Source organism: Cebus imitator, unplaced genomic scaffold, assembly GCF_001604975.1.
Source record: "Cebus imitator isolate Cc_AM_T3 unplaced genomic scaffold, Cebus_imitator-1.0 Scaffold82, whole genome shotgun sequence".
Classification (NCBI taxonomy): Eukaryota; Metazoa; Chordata; class Mammalia; order Primates; family Cebidae; genus Cebus; species Cebus imitator.
The window spans coordinates 7,291,799-7,310,461 of NW_016107397.1; the positions used below are offsets into that span (position 1 = coordinate 7,291,799).

Consider the following 18,663-nt stretch of genomic DNA (forward strand, 5'->3'; position numbering starts at 1 on the left):
ACACCTATAATCCCAGCACTTTGGGAGGCTGAGGCAGGTGGATCCACAAGGTCAGGAGTTCAATACCATCCTGGCCAACATGGTGAAACCCTGTCTCTACTAAAAATACAAAAAATTAGCTGGGCATGGTGGCAGGTGCCTGTAATCCCAGCTATTCAGGAGGCTAAGGCAGAGAATTGCTTCAACCTGGGAAGTGGAGGTTGCAGTGAGACGAGATTGTGCCACTACACTCCAGCCTGGTGACAGAGCAAGGCTCCTTCTCAAAAAGGAAAAAAATCCTATTTTTTTAAACTACAAGTCTGTTGCCTTCTTTTTTTTTTTTTTTTTTTTTTATTTTAAAAATTTCTTTTTTTTTTTTTTTTTTTTTTTATTTTCAAGATCCTAGTTGGCTTTTTTATGGTTCTAGAACCAAGTAACACTTCTCCATAAAATTCAGTAGGTGTTCCACTGAGCTGAGCAGAAGTGGTTGGCTTTATAGACAGAGAAGGGCTGAAGAGAGCAGAAGCAAAGTCCTTTCAAAGTTACTTTTCTTGGCAGTTTGTGACAGGGAGACAGAAAAGAGAAAACTTGTTTTGACTAGTTAACATCAGGCTTCTTCAGGCCACCTTTCCTGTATAAGGATTAAAGCAGAGGGAAATTCATATGATTCCCATTGAAGATTTAAACTGCCCTGTTTAAGAAATTCGTTGTTCACTCTTTCTCTTGAATTATGGGAAGATGAAATGAACTTCCCAGGATTAGGTTTAGTAACATGAGACCTACATAGATGACTCCATTTTGAGTTTTAGTCTGGTCTTTTGGGGTCTAGTGCAGACACCTAGTCCAAAACAGTGACCTCCTATAATTTTTATTTAACTATTCCTCCCTTTCTGTCAGGCTTTCACCCAGGGCCTGACCAAACCTTCGGGCATCAGTACCACTCTCAGTTACCATCATTTTGGATTTCTGGTCCCAGGATATACTTTATAGGTCCTGGTGTCTTCATTATCACATGTTTTTTTTGTTCGTTTTGTTTTTCTTGTTCTAGCTGGAGCAAGATCATTTGGCGTTTGACAAGTTGGTGTATAAAAACATTTAAAACTTTTTGAGGGGATACAGCACACCAGAGAGACTGCTGTTATGACTCTCAGGAGGGTAATACCAAGAGTTTGGGTGATGTATGCTCCTCAGCTAGGGCCCTTGTGAACCAAACCAACTAAAATCAAATAGCCGGACAAGGTGTCTACCTTGTAACCAAGTAGTCTGCTCTGGAGTACCTGATGTATTTATCTGTGTGCAACAAGAAGTATCAGCAACTGCACAGATTATTCTCTGTTGAGTTAGTAGGTAATCTAGCATCCCATGACTGGGTTAAATTAAAGCAGGGAGTGCAAGTTACCTGCAGAGGCCACTGATGGTGAAATTTTAACTATAGTGTTGTCCTGCCAAATGAGAGTTAGGCATAAGCAAGGAAAAATTAAGGAAGGTAAGAGTCTTATTATGAGAGGGAGTCTTGCTCTGATGTGGTTGGCAGTTGTGAAATGTCTCTGGTTATGGCATTGGCCATCCTACTGAAGTCTGTATGTGGCCCATGCATTAGGCATGAGACATGTTCCTTGAAATTTACATAGAGTTGTCCAGCTTCAGCTTATAGAGCTTCAGGAACTGAGCAGTTCTCCTTCATTGGATAGTTGTAGCTGGATATTAGAGAAAGCTAAAAGAATTCAGAATTCAGTGCAATGTACAGGTAGATAATGAAAACTTAATAAACAGGGCTATAGTCTAACAGGCATATTGGAATTTTCTTTTGAAATGTAATTTTCTTCTCTACAGTCACTCCCATTTCTACCAAAGATAATCACAGTGAGACCAGTTTGCCTGACTAACCGCATATTTAAAACCACATATTTAAATTTGCTTTGCTGGAAATTTTGACAAGGAATCTCAAGTTGGAGTTTAAAAAATGTCTCTGCTAGGAAGCCAAACCAAGGCAGACATTAGTTTTTGCCTCCTGCATGCAACATCTGGAGGTTCCTGAGCCTGCCAGGAAGAGACAGATTTACTCACTGTAAGGCAGGGAATGCTTTAAGCCAGGCATTGTTTGCACATTTTGAAATACCTCTAGTGCTTGACTTATGACCACGATTGGTTCCGACAGACTGGTCGTAACACGATTTGGTCGTAAGTTGAGTACACTATATGTACAGTACTGTGAAATGATGCTATAAAAATCTTTAAGTCATATTTTATCATAATTTTCTTTCATAATTGTTATATATAATAATTTTCTTTGTTCATTTTATGCCATTTGTATCACCTTTACACCATTTTGTTTCTTATTTTTACATTCGTCAGGCTTAAGTAAAACACTGCATTACCAGTACAACTGGTTTAATATTTGCAAAACATACAAAATTACAAAATACAGGTGTAAAAAATACCATAGGAAACATTTTCCCAATTGCAAAACGTGTCAAAATATATAAACATGTACGAAACATTTTATTGGCCGTTTTTGAATTTGATCTTCCATCCAAATATATAGCAATTTCTCCATTTCGTGGATGGGCCCGCCTCGTTGCTTTGTTATAACTGTTGATCGCATGGGTGCAGAACCTTTGACAGCTTCGCTAATTCTTTATCTTTCAAAATCATCGACACAGTCGAGTGTGATAACTTCGTATCACGTGCGATCACATTCACTTTCTTTCCTCCTTTGTACTGCTTAATTACCTTCATTTTCGTGTCGAGATCGATGGCCTTTCTTTCCTTCTTGGCAGGCTGAGGCGTAGACAAAGACAATTTCCTCTTGGTAGACATCTTGGGAGGGGTTTGATGAAAAATATCCAAGACACAAAACATAAATTGCTATACCGACTCTGGGATAACATTTGAAGTGGTGCACGCGGAGATGGTAGTGCTGCCGGAAGCTGGTCCGCACCGTCGTATGCCCACCTGGGCACCGTTTGCGCTGCCAGACGCAGAGCAGTTGTGGCTAGCGATTGTGGCCGTAAAGTCAGATGGTCGTAAGTTGCATAGGTCGTAAGTCGATCAATGCCTGTATGGCATTCCAGTCAAAGCCTTGGTAACATAACCAGTTTCTAGTTGTTTCCTGTTACTAAAAGGACAGATACTTGTTGAACTTATGCAAATAATGATATTGCCATAAAAATAAGAATAGTCCTGAATTGTTTGCAAATTCTGGAAGGGTCCTGTTGGGAAGAAAAGAAAATGTTTTATTTTTATTACAAAAGTATACTTAACCAAATTGCTGTAAGTTATAAAAAGTTTAAAATAGTTGCCTTAAATCTGGAAAACAAAACATTAAAAGTACCAGCAGTATTTCAAATAAGCCATAAAAACCTGTTATTCTTCTTTATCAATTCAGTCTCGTGTAATTTTTGCTGTTTGATTTTGGTTAGCAGTTACACAAATCCATTAGTTTCCTCATTAGAATTTTGGATATTTAGTTCAATAATGTGAACTCAAACCTGTATTTGTCAGAGTTCATTTCATTTTTCCCATATACGTCTTTTAAGACACAGCATTTTAGGATTATAATTGCTTGCAAAGAGCTTTCAGAAAAAGTATCAGAACAGAATAACTGTGGACAGCGAGACTTAAAATGGCCGTGGCTAAAAACCTGATGAGAGTTCATTATAATAATGACATAGTTGACAAGGAAATTTAGTTATTTCTGAACCAAAATTATGACTGGTAGCATTTATACCAAGACATACCAGATTTCTAGGAGCTTCATATAATTTTGGAATATAAAAAGCATCCATATAGGCCAGGCACGGTAGCTTATGCCTGTAATCCGGCACTTTTGGAGGCCGAGGCAAGTGGAACACTTGAGGCCAGGAGCTTGAGACCAGCCTGACCAACATGGTAAGAACTTGTCTCTACTAAAATACAAAAATTAGCCAGGTATGGGTGGCACATGCCTGTACTTCCAGCTACTCAGGAGGCTGAGGCAGGAGAATCGCTTGAACCCAGGAGATGGAGGTTGCAGTGAACCATGAAAAGAATGTAAGGCCAGTCCTCTGTCCTTGTAAGAGTTGTACTGGGTTTCTGGGTTGTAAATCAGTTAGGGAGGGGTCTGATATTTGCCTTGATATCATTCCAGCCTGTACGACAGAGGGAGATCCTGTCTCAAAAAAATGATAAATACGTGGGCATTTTTGCCAATCAGAAGACATACAGCCGTTTTCCAAATGGTCTTGTCAAAAATACCCAACTCATGTGAACTAAAAGACATTGGAGTTAGGTCCTGTTTTTCTGATAAAAGATTGAATTGCTTACTTTTTCCTTAAACCAATTATCAGAGTTCTCTCATGTATTTTGGTAGAGAAATATCACACATACATAATGCATGTATAGACATGGAGACACAGAGAAGCAGATCTTATAGCCTTCATTAAGATTCTTTATTTGCCAGTTGTCAAATAAAGTTTACACTTGAACAACATGGTGGTTAGGGGTGTTGACCCCTGTGCAGTTTAAAATCTGCATATAACTTTCAACTCCTCAAAAACTTAACTGCTAATAGCATGCTGTTGACCAAAGCCTTAATTCCTTAATACTACTTAACTACTACTCAACTATTAATACTATACTGTTGACCAATAACATAATTGGTTAACATACTTTAGTTAGTATATTATATATATGTAATATTGTATAGCACATATATATATTATATATGTGTGTGTATATATACGCCCAGAAACCCAGTACAACTCTTATAAGGACAGAGGACTGGCCATATATACATATATGTATCCTGTGGCCTAATATATACGTGTGTGTGTGTGTGTGTAATAATATATGTAATATTTTGTATGTGTGTATATATATGTGTGTGTAGATATATATATAAAATATACTGCATTCTTATAATAAAGTAAGCTGAGGAAAGATTAAGCAAATCATAAGGAAGCCAGGCGCGGTGGCTCACGCCTATAATCCCAGCACTTTGGGAGGCCAGGGTGGGTGGATCACAAGGTAAGGAGTTCAAGACCAGCCTGGCAGAGATGGTGAAACCCCATCTCTACTGAAAATAACAAAAAGTGGCTGGGTGTGGTGGCAGGCACCTGTAATCCCAGCTACTCAGGAGGCTGAGGCAGAAAATTGCTTCAACCTTGGAGGTGGAGGTTGCAATGAGCCAAGATCGCTCTAGTGCACTCCAGCTTGGCGACAGAATGAGACTCCATCTCAGGGAAAAGAAAAAGGAAAACATATTTACTATTTATTCAGTTGCAATGGGTCATTATAAAGGTCATTATCTGAGTGGTCTTCACATTGAGTTGGCTAAGGAAGAGACTAGGTGTTGCAAGTAGAAGAAAATCCACATATAAGTTGGCCCTGGCAGTTCAGACCCTGTCATTTAAGTCAACGAAGTTTCTATCCCTTCTTTAGACCGTCAGTCCTTCAGTCACCTATTACAGTGCCCTCAAGCAATTTCTAACCTGACACCACTCAGTTTGCACTTCCACAGAGATGACTCCCCAATGAAAAAAGGTAGACAATTTACAAAACTTAGATTGAAACACTATACTAATTTACCCAAACAAAGAAAGGCAAAGGTAAAGGCCCAGTTAAGACTAGGTGCTGGCTGGGCACTGTGGCTCATGCCTGTAATCCCAGTACTTTGGGAGGCAAAGGCGGGCAGATCACTTGAGCTCATGAGTTGAAAGCCAGGCTGGCCAACATGGTGAAACCCCATCTGCACTAAAAATACAAAAATTAACTGGGCATGGTGGCAGGTGCTTATAAAGGCTGAGGCAGGAGAAACACTTGAACCCAGGAGGTGGAAGTTGCAGTGAGCCAAGATGGCACCACTACACTCCAGCCTGGGCAACAGAGCAGGACTGTGTCTCAAAAAAAACAAAACAAAACAAAAAAACACTACATCACTAGGAAAAGCATCTTAAACAAAGGTTAGATTTGTTTTACAAACTTTAAGCCAGTGTGCTTTTCATTATAAATGTTTCCAGTGGTTTAGGTGCAGAGACACTTAAAAATTGAGATTTTCTTTATAGATGTAAGTTCCCTTTTTTTTGTTTGTTTGTTTTTTGTTTTTGTTTTTGTTTTTGAGATGGAGTCTTGCTCTTGTTGCCCAGGCTGGAGTGCAGTGGCATAATATCAGCTCACTGCATCTTCCGCCTCCTGGGTTCAAGCAGTTCTCCTGCCTCAACCTCCTGAGTAGCTGGGATTATAGGCGTCCACCACTGTGCCTAGCTAATTTTTATATTTTTAGTAGGGACGGGGTTTCACCATGTTGGCCAGGGTGGTCTTGAACTCCTGACCTCAAGTGATCTGCCCGCCTTGACCTCCCAAAGTGCTAGGATTACAGGAGCAAGCCATCACACTCAGCAGATACAAGTTTCTTTTACAAAGAATTTCAAAATAGCTAAATGTCAGAAAGTCATGTTTTGGAGACTAATTTAGTTCCATGGCAGTCTTGTCTTTTTTTTTTTTTTTTTTTAAAGATGGGGTTTCACCATGTTGGTCAGGCTGGTCTTGAACTCCCGACCTCAGGTGATCCGCCCGTCTTGGCCTCCAAAGTGCTTGGATGACAGATGTAAGCCACTACGCCCGGCCAGCTGCCTTTTCAATTCAGCTTGTTTCTTAATTAGTTATTGACTTCAGGACTGCCAAAGACTTACCAGAGCTTCCCTAAGGTGGAGTTTCAACATTAAAATGAGGTGGAATTTGGCTTTTTCCTTCAAAAGGTGAACTATAGGGCACAAAGGTGATTTGTGTGTAGTCTCTATAGGCTGGCAGAAACTGGTTTAAGATCTATATGTAGTAGTTTATCAGAAAAGGATGTTTGTAAGGCCAGTCCTCTGTCCTTATAAGAGTTGTACTGGGTTTCTGGGTTGTAAATCAGTTAGGGAGGGGTCTGATATTTGCCTGATACCTTCTATTGGTAAGGAGTTTAGCAACAGTGTGCTTTTTTTCTTAGAGCGTAGGAATTTAGGGAGTTGCCACACCAGTCATCCTGAACCCATGACCTCATAGGTAACTTTTGTTTCCTTAACCTTAAGGGTAAGGCCAGGCCCAATGGCTCATAACCTGTAATCCCAGTGCTGTGAGAGGCCCAGGCAGGAGGATCGTTTGAGCCCAGGAATTCAAGGCTGCAGTGACCTATGATTATGCCACTGTACTTCAGCCTAGGTGATAGAGTGAAACCCTGTCTCTAATTTTTTTTTCCTTTTAAACAGAGTCTCCCTTTGTTGCCCAGGCTGGGGTGCAGTGGTACAATCTCGACTCACTGTAACATCCACCTCCAGGGTTGAAGCAATTCTCATGTCTCAGCCTCCAGAGTAGCTGGGATTACAGGCGTGCGCCACCATGCATGGCCTTTGTCCCTAATTTTTTTTTTTTTTTTTTAAAGACAAAAACCTTAGGATTTGTCTTAGTTAATAAAGGGGCATCTATTTTGGTTTCAGGTAACACCATAGAGCTCTGAAACGTTTTGGGAATGGCTTTCTAAAGGTCATGTCTGATATTTCAGGCTTTGCCTGGCCCATACATAGACTGGATGGTACTTGTCAGATCCTGAATGTCATCCTCAGGAAAATAACATTCTGCTGCTTTTATCTATTTTTATTCCCCCTCCTTCCCCAGGTCCTACCAACGTGTGTTAGCTGGTAAAAAGTCATGTATCCTAGAGTCATAATTTATAATTAAGATCTTGAATTCTTTAAAATATGTTTGAAAGTCTTCTGTAGGTTTAGGACATTTTAAAACTATGGCCTGTTCCATAGCATGTAAGTTAGGAATTACATGCTACATTTTCAGGTCGTTCTGTTTCATAAGGAAACAGTTGAACTCTTTTTTTCAGAGAAGAAAGGCAACTCCGAGTTAGTAGACTGAATATTCAGGAGTAGATGCAATGTTCAGGTAAGATGGGATAGAGGAGAGCAGTAGAAGCTGCACTGGTCTGTCTGTGGTATGGGAGGTAATCTTGCATTTCTAGTTTTTCATTAGCTTTTTGCAGTGAATCTTTCCAAAAAAAGCTATTTTAGAATCCCATTGTCTCTTTGAGGCTTCCGAATGCCATTAAGAATCTCATTCTCTCTGTGTGATTTGGAGGCTTAGGATTCAAGTGAATTTCTTGGATGAACACTTTTTCATCTGGAACATTCCACATCATAATCCTGAATTATTTTTTGTAAAGTCTGCCACTTTTGTAAATATTTATAGCTCCTGGGGCCAGAAATTCTGTACATGAAAAAGGCAGGACTCCCAGAAGGCAGAGTACAATTTTTAGAAATTAGGGATCCTGTTTATATGTTGGTTCTTGTGTATCTCGGAAGTGAGATGGCTTTGGCTACAAGATACCCAACGTAGCCAATAACCTTCCAGTTTCCGTCTGACCGAGTCAGACACCTGAGGCCTTCCTCACCTTGGCCTGCAAGAGAAAGAATTCACATACCACAGATTCCAAAAGCCTGAGTTTATACCCTTCCTGCACTCAATACAGGTGGTATCAGTTAGCTTTAAAACTGCACCCCTGTATGCTAGCAGCAAATGGAGTTGCACCCACATTTCTTTCTGGCCATAATCTTGGGGGCTTGACTCAAGCCACAAAGACCTCTGCAACGAATGAGCAAAAGAATACAGTTCTTGCCAGTGATTTGTGAGCCACCACATTCCCAAAAGTCACATGCCCTGCCACAGCACAGATTAATCCTAGATACTGCAAAGTCGAATGCTCTCTCACACGCTGCCTGACTTAGTACCCTCAAAGTCAGAGATCAGTTGCTAAAAAGAGCAGAGCTCAGACCTGATGACCTCGAACGCTTGCAGCAACATGAGGAAAGTACTCCCCAAAAAAGCGAGTTAGTGTTTTTTGCTGTGTTCCTTGAGTTGCCTCAAGATCATCAACAGTCTCTGTCCCGTTTGGGTTGCCAGACCTGTCAAAGGACAAAATCACAACAAATTTAGCATAAGGATCTCAATTGTCTTTATTGTGATTCTAGCATCAGGCAATGCTTCATTCCAAAATGGAGAGTAAGTCTTCTTGTTGCCCTTTATTTTTTCTTTTTTTTTTAAGACGGTCTCGCTTTGTCGCACAAGCTGGAATGCAGTGGCCCAATCTCAGCTCACTGCAACCTTACGGGTCCAAGCAATTCTCCTGCCTCAGCCTCCTGAGTAGCTGGGATTACGGCGTGCACCACCATACTCAGCTAATTTTTGTATTTTTAGTAGAGATGGAGTTTCAGCATGTTGGTCAGGCTGGTCTCGAACTCCTGATTTCAAGTGATCCACCTACCTCAGCACTCCCAAAGTGTTGGAATCACAGACGTGAGCCACCATGCCCGGCCCTTGACTTGATCGCCTTATCATTGTTGTCTGTAGTGATTTTTCAGTTGACTCTTAAATTTGTTGAAAACTTGCATCTGATCTGTGTTTCCAATTTTTATACTTCTTTCCTCAAGAAATATATGGTACTTCCTCAAAAAATTTAATAGTGTTGATAGAGAAGAACAAGAATGGCCACCAACATAAATGGGAATATGGTTTGTTTTTTTTTTTTTTCTTTTTGGAGACAAGAGTCTTACACTGTCAGTCGGCCAAGCTGGAGTACAGTAGCACTATCTCGGCTCACTGTGACCGCCACCTCCCAAGTTCAAACAATTCTCCTGCCTCAGCCTCCCAAGTAGCTGGGACTATAGGCGTGTGCCATTTTTGTATTTTTAGTAGAGATGGGGTTTCACCGTCTTGGCCAGGACGGTCTCGATCTGTTGACCTCGTGATCAGCTCGCCTCAACCTCCCAAAGTGCTGGGATTACAGGAATGAGCCACCGCGCCCAGCCCATGAGTACTTTTAATGTTTCTGTGATGGTGCCTTTTTGCTTGAGGTACTATTTTTTTAGTTATGTTAAGTAACTAGTCATGTACTTTGACTTTAAAGGTTTTTTTTTTTTTTTTTTCTTCCCAGAAGTGAATGTAGAATTCTGTTACATTCTATTTCAGCATCTTACAGAGATTGTCATGTTGTTTTTCTTCCTTGACCTGTTAGTTGGTAAGTTACTGTGTCTTTGGAAAGACTCCCCCTTGGTTGTGGCATTGTAGTGGTAACATGCTGCTGGGGATTCCATTTACTAATATTAGTATTTTCTCCATAGATCTCATAAGTGACATTGGCCTGTAAGTTCATGTGTACTTAATGATATCCTTAACAGATTTTTTTACATATATAAACATTCTGACTTCATAAGAAGTTTAGAAGTTTTTTGTTTTTTTTTTTGAGATGGAGTTTCACTCTGTTGCCCAGGCTGGAGTGTGCAGTGGTGCAGTCTTGGCTCACTGCAACCTCTGCCTCCCAGATTCAAGTGATTCTCCTGCCTCAGCCTCCCAAGTAACTGGGATTACAGGCATGTGCCACCACTCCCAGCTAATTTTGTATTTTTAATAGAGACAGGGTTTCACCATATTGGTCAGGCTGGCCAAACTCCTGACCTCAGGTGATCTGCCCGCCTTGGCCTCCCAGAGTGCTGGGATTACAGTGTGAGCCACCACACCTGGCCAGAAGTTTTCTTTATTTCTTTGAGGGTTTGTTTTTTTGTTTTTAGAGTTTACAGAACCAGTGCATTCTTTGAGATTTTGAATATATTCTATAGAATTAAAACAGACTGTTGTTCTACTTCCTCTTAATCTGTGATTCCTTATGTTTTTTTCCCCTTTTTTCTTGATTTGAACTAACCATTATCTGTCTTCCCTCCTTCCCTTCCCTCACTTGTTTTCCTTCCTCCTCCTCTACCAAAGAAACAGCTTCTCTTCTACAAGTCTACTTACATGTTTTGAAGACGTTATTGTTCTTGACATGTTCTCTTATCTAATTTTCCATTTCGTCTATGCCTTACTCTGGCTATTTTATTCTGACCTGGCTTTCAATGCACTAATTTCTCTCTTCAACTGTATTTACCTAAAATGCTGTATATCTATCCAGTCTTACTATATTTTTCCATTCTGGAACTTGCATTTGATCTTCTACTTCTTGGATACAGTTCTCAATCTAGTCTTTGATTTCCCTAAACATGCTAATTGTTATTTCAGAATTCATGTTGATAACTTCACTGTGTGAAACCTCTGTAGGCTTGTTGCTGTTGTCTGTTACTTCTCTGGTTTTGGTTTTCTATTGTTGCCTTAGGTTCTTGTTTGCTTATTTTTGATTGAGCGTAAGTCATTGTATACGAAAATTTTGAGATTCTATGTGATGTTATGTTTCTCTATAGAGGACCTTAATTGGTTTCTTGAAGAAGAGTAAAAACAACAGCACCTCACATTCAGGGAGTTAAACTCTCAATGCTGGGATTCAGCTCCCAGGTGGTCCAGGTCCAGTTTGCCTCCCCTTTAGTGGCATAGTCTTCAGGGATTCTCATTAAAGCCTGAGATTCACCATCTCCTTTCTTCCAGGGACTTCCTAGAGGAACTGTTGTTACCAGTGTAGCATGTATCCTTCCAGGTCTTTCCTTTGAATTTGTATGTATTCATGGGTATATGCATGTGTGTACATATACATACTTTTAGAAATGATTTTGTGTCTTACATATTTTAAGTAAATAAAATCATTCTGTGTATGATTTTGTAACTCACTTTTCTTGACTTAATGGCGTTCCTTGGTGAGCTTTCCATTTCATTACAGATTGAGCTACCTCTTTTTTTGGTGGGGGCAGTTATAGAGTATTTTGAGAACAAATAAGTAATAGTTTATTTAACCATTCTGTTAGGGACAAACTTGAAAGTGTCTCTAGGTTTTCTTCTGTTTATGCTGAATATTCTTGTATATGTCCTATTTAGATACATGAGGGTTTATAGAACAGTATGAAAAAGTGATGACAGATATATACATTTTTTATTTTAATAGTGCCAAATTGCTCTCCTAAATTCACCAGCAATAAGTGATAGTATGAGTTTTCACACATCGGCCAAGCACAGTGGCTCACACCTGTAATCCCAGCACTTTGGGAGGCTGAGGTGGGCTGATCACCTGAGGCCAGGAGTTCAAGACCAGCCTAGACAACATGGCGAAACCCTGTCTCTACCGAAAATACAAAAATTAGTCGGATGTGAAGGTGGGCACCTGTAATCCCAGCTACTTGGGAGGCTGAGGCAGGAGAATTGCTTGAACCTGGGAGGTGGAAGTTGTAGTGAGCTGAGATCACGCCATTGCACTTCAGCCTGAGTGACAGAGTAAGTCTGTCTCAAGAAATGGGGGGGAAAAAAAAAAAAAAAGGATTTTCGCACGCATCCTCACCAATGCTTGGTATTATCTAATTTGAAAGTTTGCTAATATTACAGGGAAAAAAATACTGTCTTAATTTTTAGTGAGATTTAGATTATTTTTATATGTTTTTTGAACATTTCTTCTTCTTCTGATGTGTTAACATTCTTTCATTGTTTTCTCTGCTGTGGAGTTATTTTTGTTTTAGTGGTCTCAGGTTAAATTATAATTCATGGCGGGGTGCAGTGGCTCACACCTGTAATCCCAGCATTTTGGGAGGCCAAGGAAAGCAGATGACTTGAGGCAGGGAGTTTGAGACTCGCGTGGCCAACATGGCAAAACTCCATGTCTATTAAATACACAAAAATTAGGCCGGACACGGTGGCTCACACCTATAATCCCAGCACTCTGGGAGGCCAAGGCAGGCGGATCACAAGGTCAGGAGATCAAGACCATCCTTGATAACACTGAAAAAAATACAAAAAATTAGCTGGGTGTGGTGGCACGCTTCTCTAGTCCTAGCTACTCTGGAGAGTGAGGCAGGAGAATCACTTGAATCGGGGAGGCGGAGGTTGCGGTGAGCCAAGATTGCTCCACTGCACTCCAGCCTGGACAACAAAAAAAAAGGAAGAAAAAGCAACACAAAAATTAGCTGGGCATGGTGGCACATGCCTGTAATCCAGCTACTCGGGAGGCTGAGGCACAAGAGTCACTTGAGCCCAGGAGGTAGAGGTTGTAGTGAGCTGAGATCACACAATTGCACTCTAGCCTGGGTGACAAAGGGAAACTGTCTCAAAAATAAAAATAAGTAAAATAAAAATAAATTAAAATTGAAACTGTATCTCAAGCTTTAATCTATGAATGGCTACTTTGATTCTTACAGATACTATACAGTGTGATCAAATCTAAATGTTAAGATAAATGTAAAGAATAGGTAGGTATTGTTAAAGAGAGAGTGTTTTTGTTTCTTTCCTATTCTATCTTGGAAGCTCAGTATAAGTACATAAGGAGGGATAGGCGTAGGAAAGAAATTGAATTATTATTATTAAAATTTCATTTTTTCTTAGACAAATAAACCTCAGACATCACGACCCAATCTCATCAAACCAGCTGCCCACTGGCAAGATCTGAAAAGGTTGGGAGAAGAAAGGCCTAAAAAGTCTAGAGCAGCATTTGAATCAGATAAAAGCCGCTATTTTTCAGTGTATAACAACCCGTTGTTTGATTCTGGGGCACAGGATGATTCTGAGGATGACTACGGTGAATTTCTGGATCTTGGGCCTCCTGGAGTCTCTGAATTCACTAAGCCAAGTGTCCAAACAGATAGAGAACCCAAGCCTGGACCGAGTCGTAACCAAGCAGCAAATGACATTGTCAGCCCCAGATCAGAGCAGAAAGTCGTCATCTTGGAAGAAGGTAGCCTTCTTTACACAGAAAGCGATACTTTGGAAACTCAGAACCAGTCATCCGAAGACTCAGAAACAGAGCTGTTATCAAATCTGGGAGAGTCATCTGCTCTAGCAGATGATCAGGCCATCGAAGAAGACTGCTGGCTAGATCATCCTTACTTCCAGTCTCTGAACCAACAGCCCCGTGAGATAACAAACCAGGTTGTTCCTCAGGAACGGCAGCCTGAAGCAGAGCTGGCCCGCTTGTTGATTCAGCATGAATTCCCCGGGCCAGCTTTTCCAAGGCCAGAACCCCAGCAAGGTGGGGTTTCAGGCCCCTCTTCTCCTCAGTCTGCCCATCCTCTAGGAGAGTTTGAAGACCAACAGTTAGCAATTGATGATGAAGAGCCAGGTCCAGCCTTTCCAATGCAAGAATCTCAAGAGCCCAATTTGGAAAACATTTGGGGGCAAGAGGCTACAGAGGTAGATCAAGAACTTGTTGCACTATTAGTGAAGGAAACGGTAAGTTTTATTTTATCAAGTAAATAATTGTAGACATTACATATACTGATTGATTTTTCATTGCAAAAAAAGGAAAAAAGTTTGTATATGTGGACTTCATTTTCTTTAGAGGTATATATCTAGATATATAGAATAGAAGAGAAATGCTGAAGACATGAAAATGGAATCAGCCTTTCTTTACTATACCTTACCGTTCAGGAAGCTGTCTGCGATTCTAACTTCATATCACAGTTGTCTAGTGCTGTCATACCTGCAATCCCTCGTTTTTTTCCAAAGGCCTTGAGTTCACTCCAATTGCAAACCCTTAAAGCAGGTTTATTGAATTACCTAGACCTATCCTGTCCAGTATGGCAGTCACTAGCCCCTTGTAGCTGTTTACATTTAAATGTCTTACCGTTAAATAAAATTAGAAATGGCAGTTTCCATTGGCACCAGTCACGTCTCATGTAGCCACATGAGGCTGACAGCTTACCTCATCATCAAGCATAGAGGAGAATGTTTCTGTCATCATACAGAGCTCTTTTAGTGCTGATATTAAGAGTAACACAAGGTATTACATCCAGTAGCCACTGTTTGCCTTCAAACAAGTCCCTTAACCCTACTTTACCCAGGTGTTTTTTGTTTATTTGTTTGTTTGAGATGGAGTCTCGCCCTGTCACCCAGGCTGGAGTGCAGTGGTGCAATCTCTGCTCACTGCAACCTCTGCCTCTTGGGTTCAAACGATTCTCCTGCCTTATCTTCCCTAATAGCTGGGATTACAGGCACCCACCACTATGCCCAGCTTATTTTTGAATTTTTTTTTAGTTAGAGACAGGGTTTCACCACGTTGGCCAGGCTGGTTTCAAATTTCTGACCTCAGGTGATCCACCCCCATCGGCCTCCCACTGGGATTACAGGTGTGAGCCACCGTGCATGGCCGCCCAAGTGTTTTTTTATCTAGCCACTAGATTGTGTGCTGCTCGAGGACTCTTATGGGATTGTGCCTTGTGTTTTGATTTCCTTTGCCTAGACAGCTGCTCAATATTTGTTGAAACAATAATGAATGGATCTGTAACATGGGGACAGAGGACCAGATCTGGAGACCTTTCTAGACCTTGTCTTCTATGTAGACAGATTGATCTGGGAACTAGTTTTGAACTTGAAGACACACACAGACCTACTTCACAGCCCTTTTCTAGTCTTTAGTCATTTTATTATACTTTTTGCCATCTGTCTTGTATTGCCATTTGAAACCATTCTAGTGAATGAAATGTAAATTATGTTCTTATTTGTTTCTAGGAAGCAAGATTTCCAGATGTAGCAAATGGATTTATTGAGGAAATAATTCATTTGAAGAATTATTATGATCTGAATGTGTAAGTATACTACCATAGTTTTTTTGTTATGGTGGTAAAATATATATAACATAAAATTTGTCGTTTTAGTCCTTTTTAAATATACAATTCAGTGTTAAGTAAATTCACATTATTATGCAACTATCACCATCATCCATCTCCAGAACGCTTTCATCTTCTCAAACTGAAACTCTGTCCCCATTAAACACACTCCCCTTTCCCCTCCCTAGCCAGTGGCACCCACCATCCTACTTTCTGTCTTCGTGGATTTGACTACTATCAGGGACGTCGTGTATTTGTTCTTCTCTGACTGGCTTATTTCACTTGGCATTATGTCTTTTTTAGTGACCTTATTCATTCTGATATTAGTCATATACAGACTGTTTTCTGGATCTTGTGGAATACTGCATGGTTATAGAATTATGAGACTGAGTTTCTGAGCATTGATACTACCTGTGTTTTAGTCAAGATGTTAGAAGACATTTTTTTCCCTACAATTGTAACAAAATATTCTGCAACCACTCTGTTTGGAGAAATACATGGAAGCATTTCTTAATTTTTATTATAAAAGGGATAAATATGGGCCAGATCACAGCACTTTGGGAGGCTGAGGCAAGAGGAGTGCCTGAGTCCAGGAATTCAAGGCTGCAATGAGCTATATTCATACTACTGCATGCCAGCCTGGATGACAGAATGAGACCATATCTCTATTAATATATATGCTTTTTTAAAAAGTAAGTTTTCCTGAAGATTATAAAAGGAAAAATAAGTCTCATACTCTTCCCCTTCCTCTGACCTGCAGAGGTGAAACAGTTGTGTAAAAAAAAAATTTTTTTTTTTTTTTTTTTTTTTTTTTTGAGACGGAGTTTCGCTCTTGTTGCCCAGACTGGAGTGCAATGGCGCAATCTCGGCTCACCGCAACCTCCGCCTCCTGGGTTCAGGCAATTCTCCTGCCTCAGCCTCCTGAGTAGCTGGGATTACAGGCATGCGCCACCATGCCCAGCTGATTTTTTGTATTTTTAGTAGAGACGGGGTTTCACCATGTTGACCAGGATGGTCTCGATCTCTTGACCTCGTGATCCACCCGCCTCGGCCTCCCAAAGTGCTGGGATTACAGGCTTGAGCCACCGCGCCCGGCCCAAAAAAATTTTTTTTTTAAAGATGGAGTCTCGTTCTGTTGCTCAGGCTGGAGTGCAGTGAGACAGTCTTGGCTCACTGAAATGTCAACCTCCCAGGTTCAAGCAATTCTCCTGCCTCAGCCTCCTGAGTAGCTGGGATTACAGGCGTGTGCTACCACGCCCGGCTAATTTTTGTATTTTTAGTAGAGATGGGGGTTTCACCATGTTGGTCAGGCTGGTCTCAAACTCCTGACGTCATGATCTGCCCTGCTCGGCCTCCCAAAGAGCTGGGGTTTTTAAGTGGTGTTTTAGATCAGTCACAATCATTTTCTTTTTGATACTGAAATTGTCCCAGATTTGACCACCAGTGTCTTTTGATCTGATGCCTTTAGTCTTTGAGTACTTCCTTGCTTCCTAGTATACCTTGTTGTCCCAGGCTTACCTTGAATTCTCTGCCCAGAACCTGAAATCATTCATTCTCCGAGAGACCCAGCTTTCTTAAAATGAGGATTGATATTTTTAAACATCTCAGGGCTAGATGTGCTCACCATTGCTACTGGCATGTCATCTCTCTAGGTCCTTTCAAGGGACAGACCAAGGAAATATTTTGGTTGGTAGTTGTTTTTGTTTGTTTGTTTGTTTGTTTGTTTGTTTGTTTTTGAGATGGAGTCTTGCTCTGTCGCCCAGGCTGGAGTGCAGTGGCGTGATACCAGCTCACTGCAACCTGTGCCTCCTAGGTTCAGGTGATTCTCCTGCCTCAGCCTCCTAAGTAGCTGAGATTATAGGCGCCTGCCACCACACTAGGCTAATTTTTGTATTTTTAATAGAGACGGGGATTTCACCATGTTGGCCAGGTCTCGAACTCCTGACCTCAAGTGATCCACCCGCCTCAGCCTCCCAAAGTGCTGGGTTTACAGGCGTGAGCCACCATACCCAGCCCAGTAGTTGTTTTTTAAATCAGAAATTCATATTCATAATTTCCAATTCAAATTTAACATGAAGGTTTTTTTCTTAATCTTTTTTTGAGACAGAATTTCGTTTTGTTGCCCAGGCCCAGGTTCAAGAGATTCCCCTACCTCGGCCTCCCGATTAGCTGGGATTACAGACATGAGCCACCACACCAGCTAATTTTTGTATTTTTGGTAGAGACGGGGTTTTGCCATGTTGGCCAGGCTGGTCTTGAACTCCTGGACCTCAGGTGATCCCCCTGCCTCAGCCTCCCATAGTGCTGGGATTACAAGTGTGAGCCATGCACCTGGCCTTTCCTTAATCTTTATAAATTTTACTTAACATGCTTCTCAGTAAGGCAAAACCGTTAAGCACGTAGGCTATGAGGCCATAGATTGGTGATATTGGTCAGTTCTGGAAATTTTGTAGCTATTTCCTGTCTTATGTAACTTCTCCCACATCTTCCATGTCTCTAAATCCACCTCTTTGTCTCTGAGATACGTTCTGGATGATCTTTTCAGAGCTGTCTTCTAGCCCACAAACTTCTCTTTGGTAGAGTATGATCTACTTTTTTTTTTTTTTTTTTTGAGTCGGTGTCTTGCTCTTTTGCACAGGATGGAGTACTGTGGCATGAACTCAGCTCACTGCAACCTCCGTCTCCCAGGTTCAAGCGACTCTCCTGCCTCAGCCTCCCGAGTAGCTGGGACTACATGCACGTGGCACCAAACCCAGCTAATTTTTTGTATTTTTAGTAGAAATGGCATTTCGCCATGTGGGCCAGGAAGGTCTCCATCTCTTAACCTCATGATCCGCCTGCCTTGGTCTCCCAAAGTGCTGGATTATAGGCGTGAGCCACCTCACCCTGCCCAAGTGTAATCTCCTTTTAATCCATCCACTGTGTTACTGTATTTCGGTTATATTTTAGCTTTTAATCCGCTTGGTTATTTTCCTAGAGTTTTGCTCTTTGCCTGTATTTTTAATCCTTTTTATTTCTTTAAACAATAACATACGTTCTCTTCTTTTTTTTTTTTTTTTTTTTATTAGGTTCTTGGGAATCGTATTCTGTTCCTGCCGGCTTCCATGGTGCCTTGCTCTCTTGTGTGTTTTCTAAGTTTAACTGTAAGCTCATGTGT

At 40.9% G+C, this 18,663-nt stretch overlaps 1 protein-coding gene across 4 annotated transcripts in view; it reads left to right on the plus strand.

Annotated features, from left to right (window-relative positions):
- Positions 1 to 18,663, plus strand: part of RNF216 (ring finger protein 216) — a 166,622-nt gene that overhangs the window by 23,702 nt on the left and 124,257 nt on the right. For 3 of the 4 annotated variants that reach the window (XR_005201115.1, XM_017533820.2, XM_017533821.2), the window contains exons 4-5: positions 13,288 to 14,130; positions 15,409 to 15,485. Coding sequence is in view for 3 of the 4 variants with exons in the window: in XM_017533820.2 (XP_017389309.1) it covers positions 13,288 to 14,130; positions 15,409 to 15,485 (920 nt within the window). In the remaining variant the exon portion in view is untranslated. The remainder of the gene's footprint in view (positions 1 to 13,287; positions 14,131 to 15,408; positions 15,486 to 18,663) is intronic. The other variant, XM_017533822.2, reaches the window with a different exon arrangement.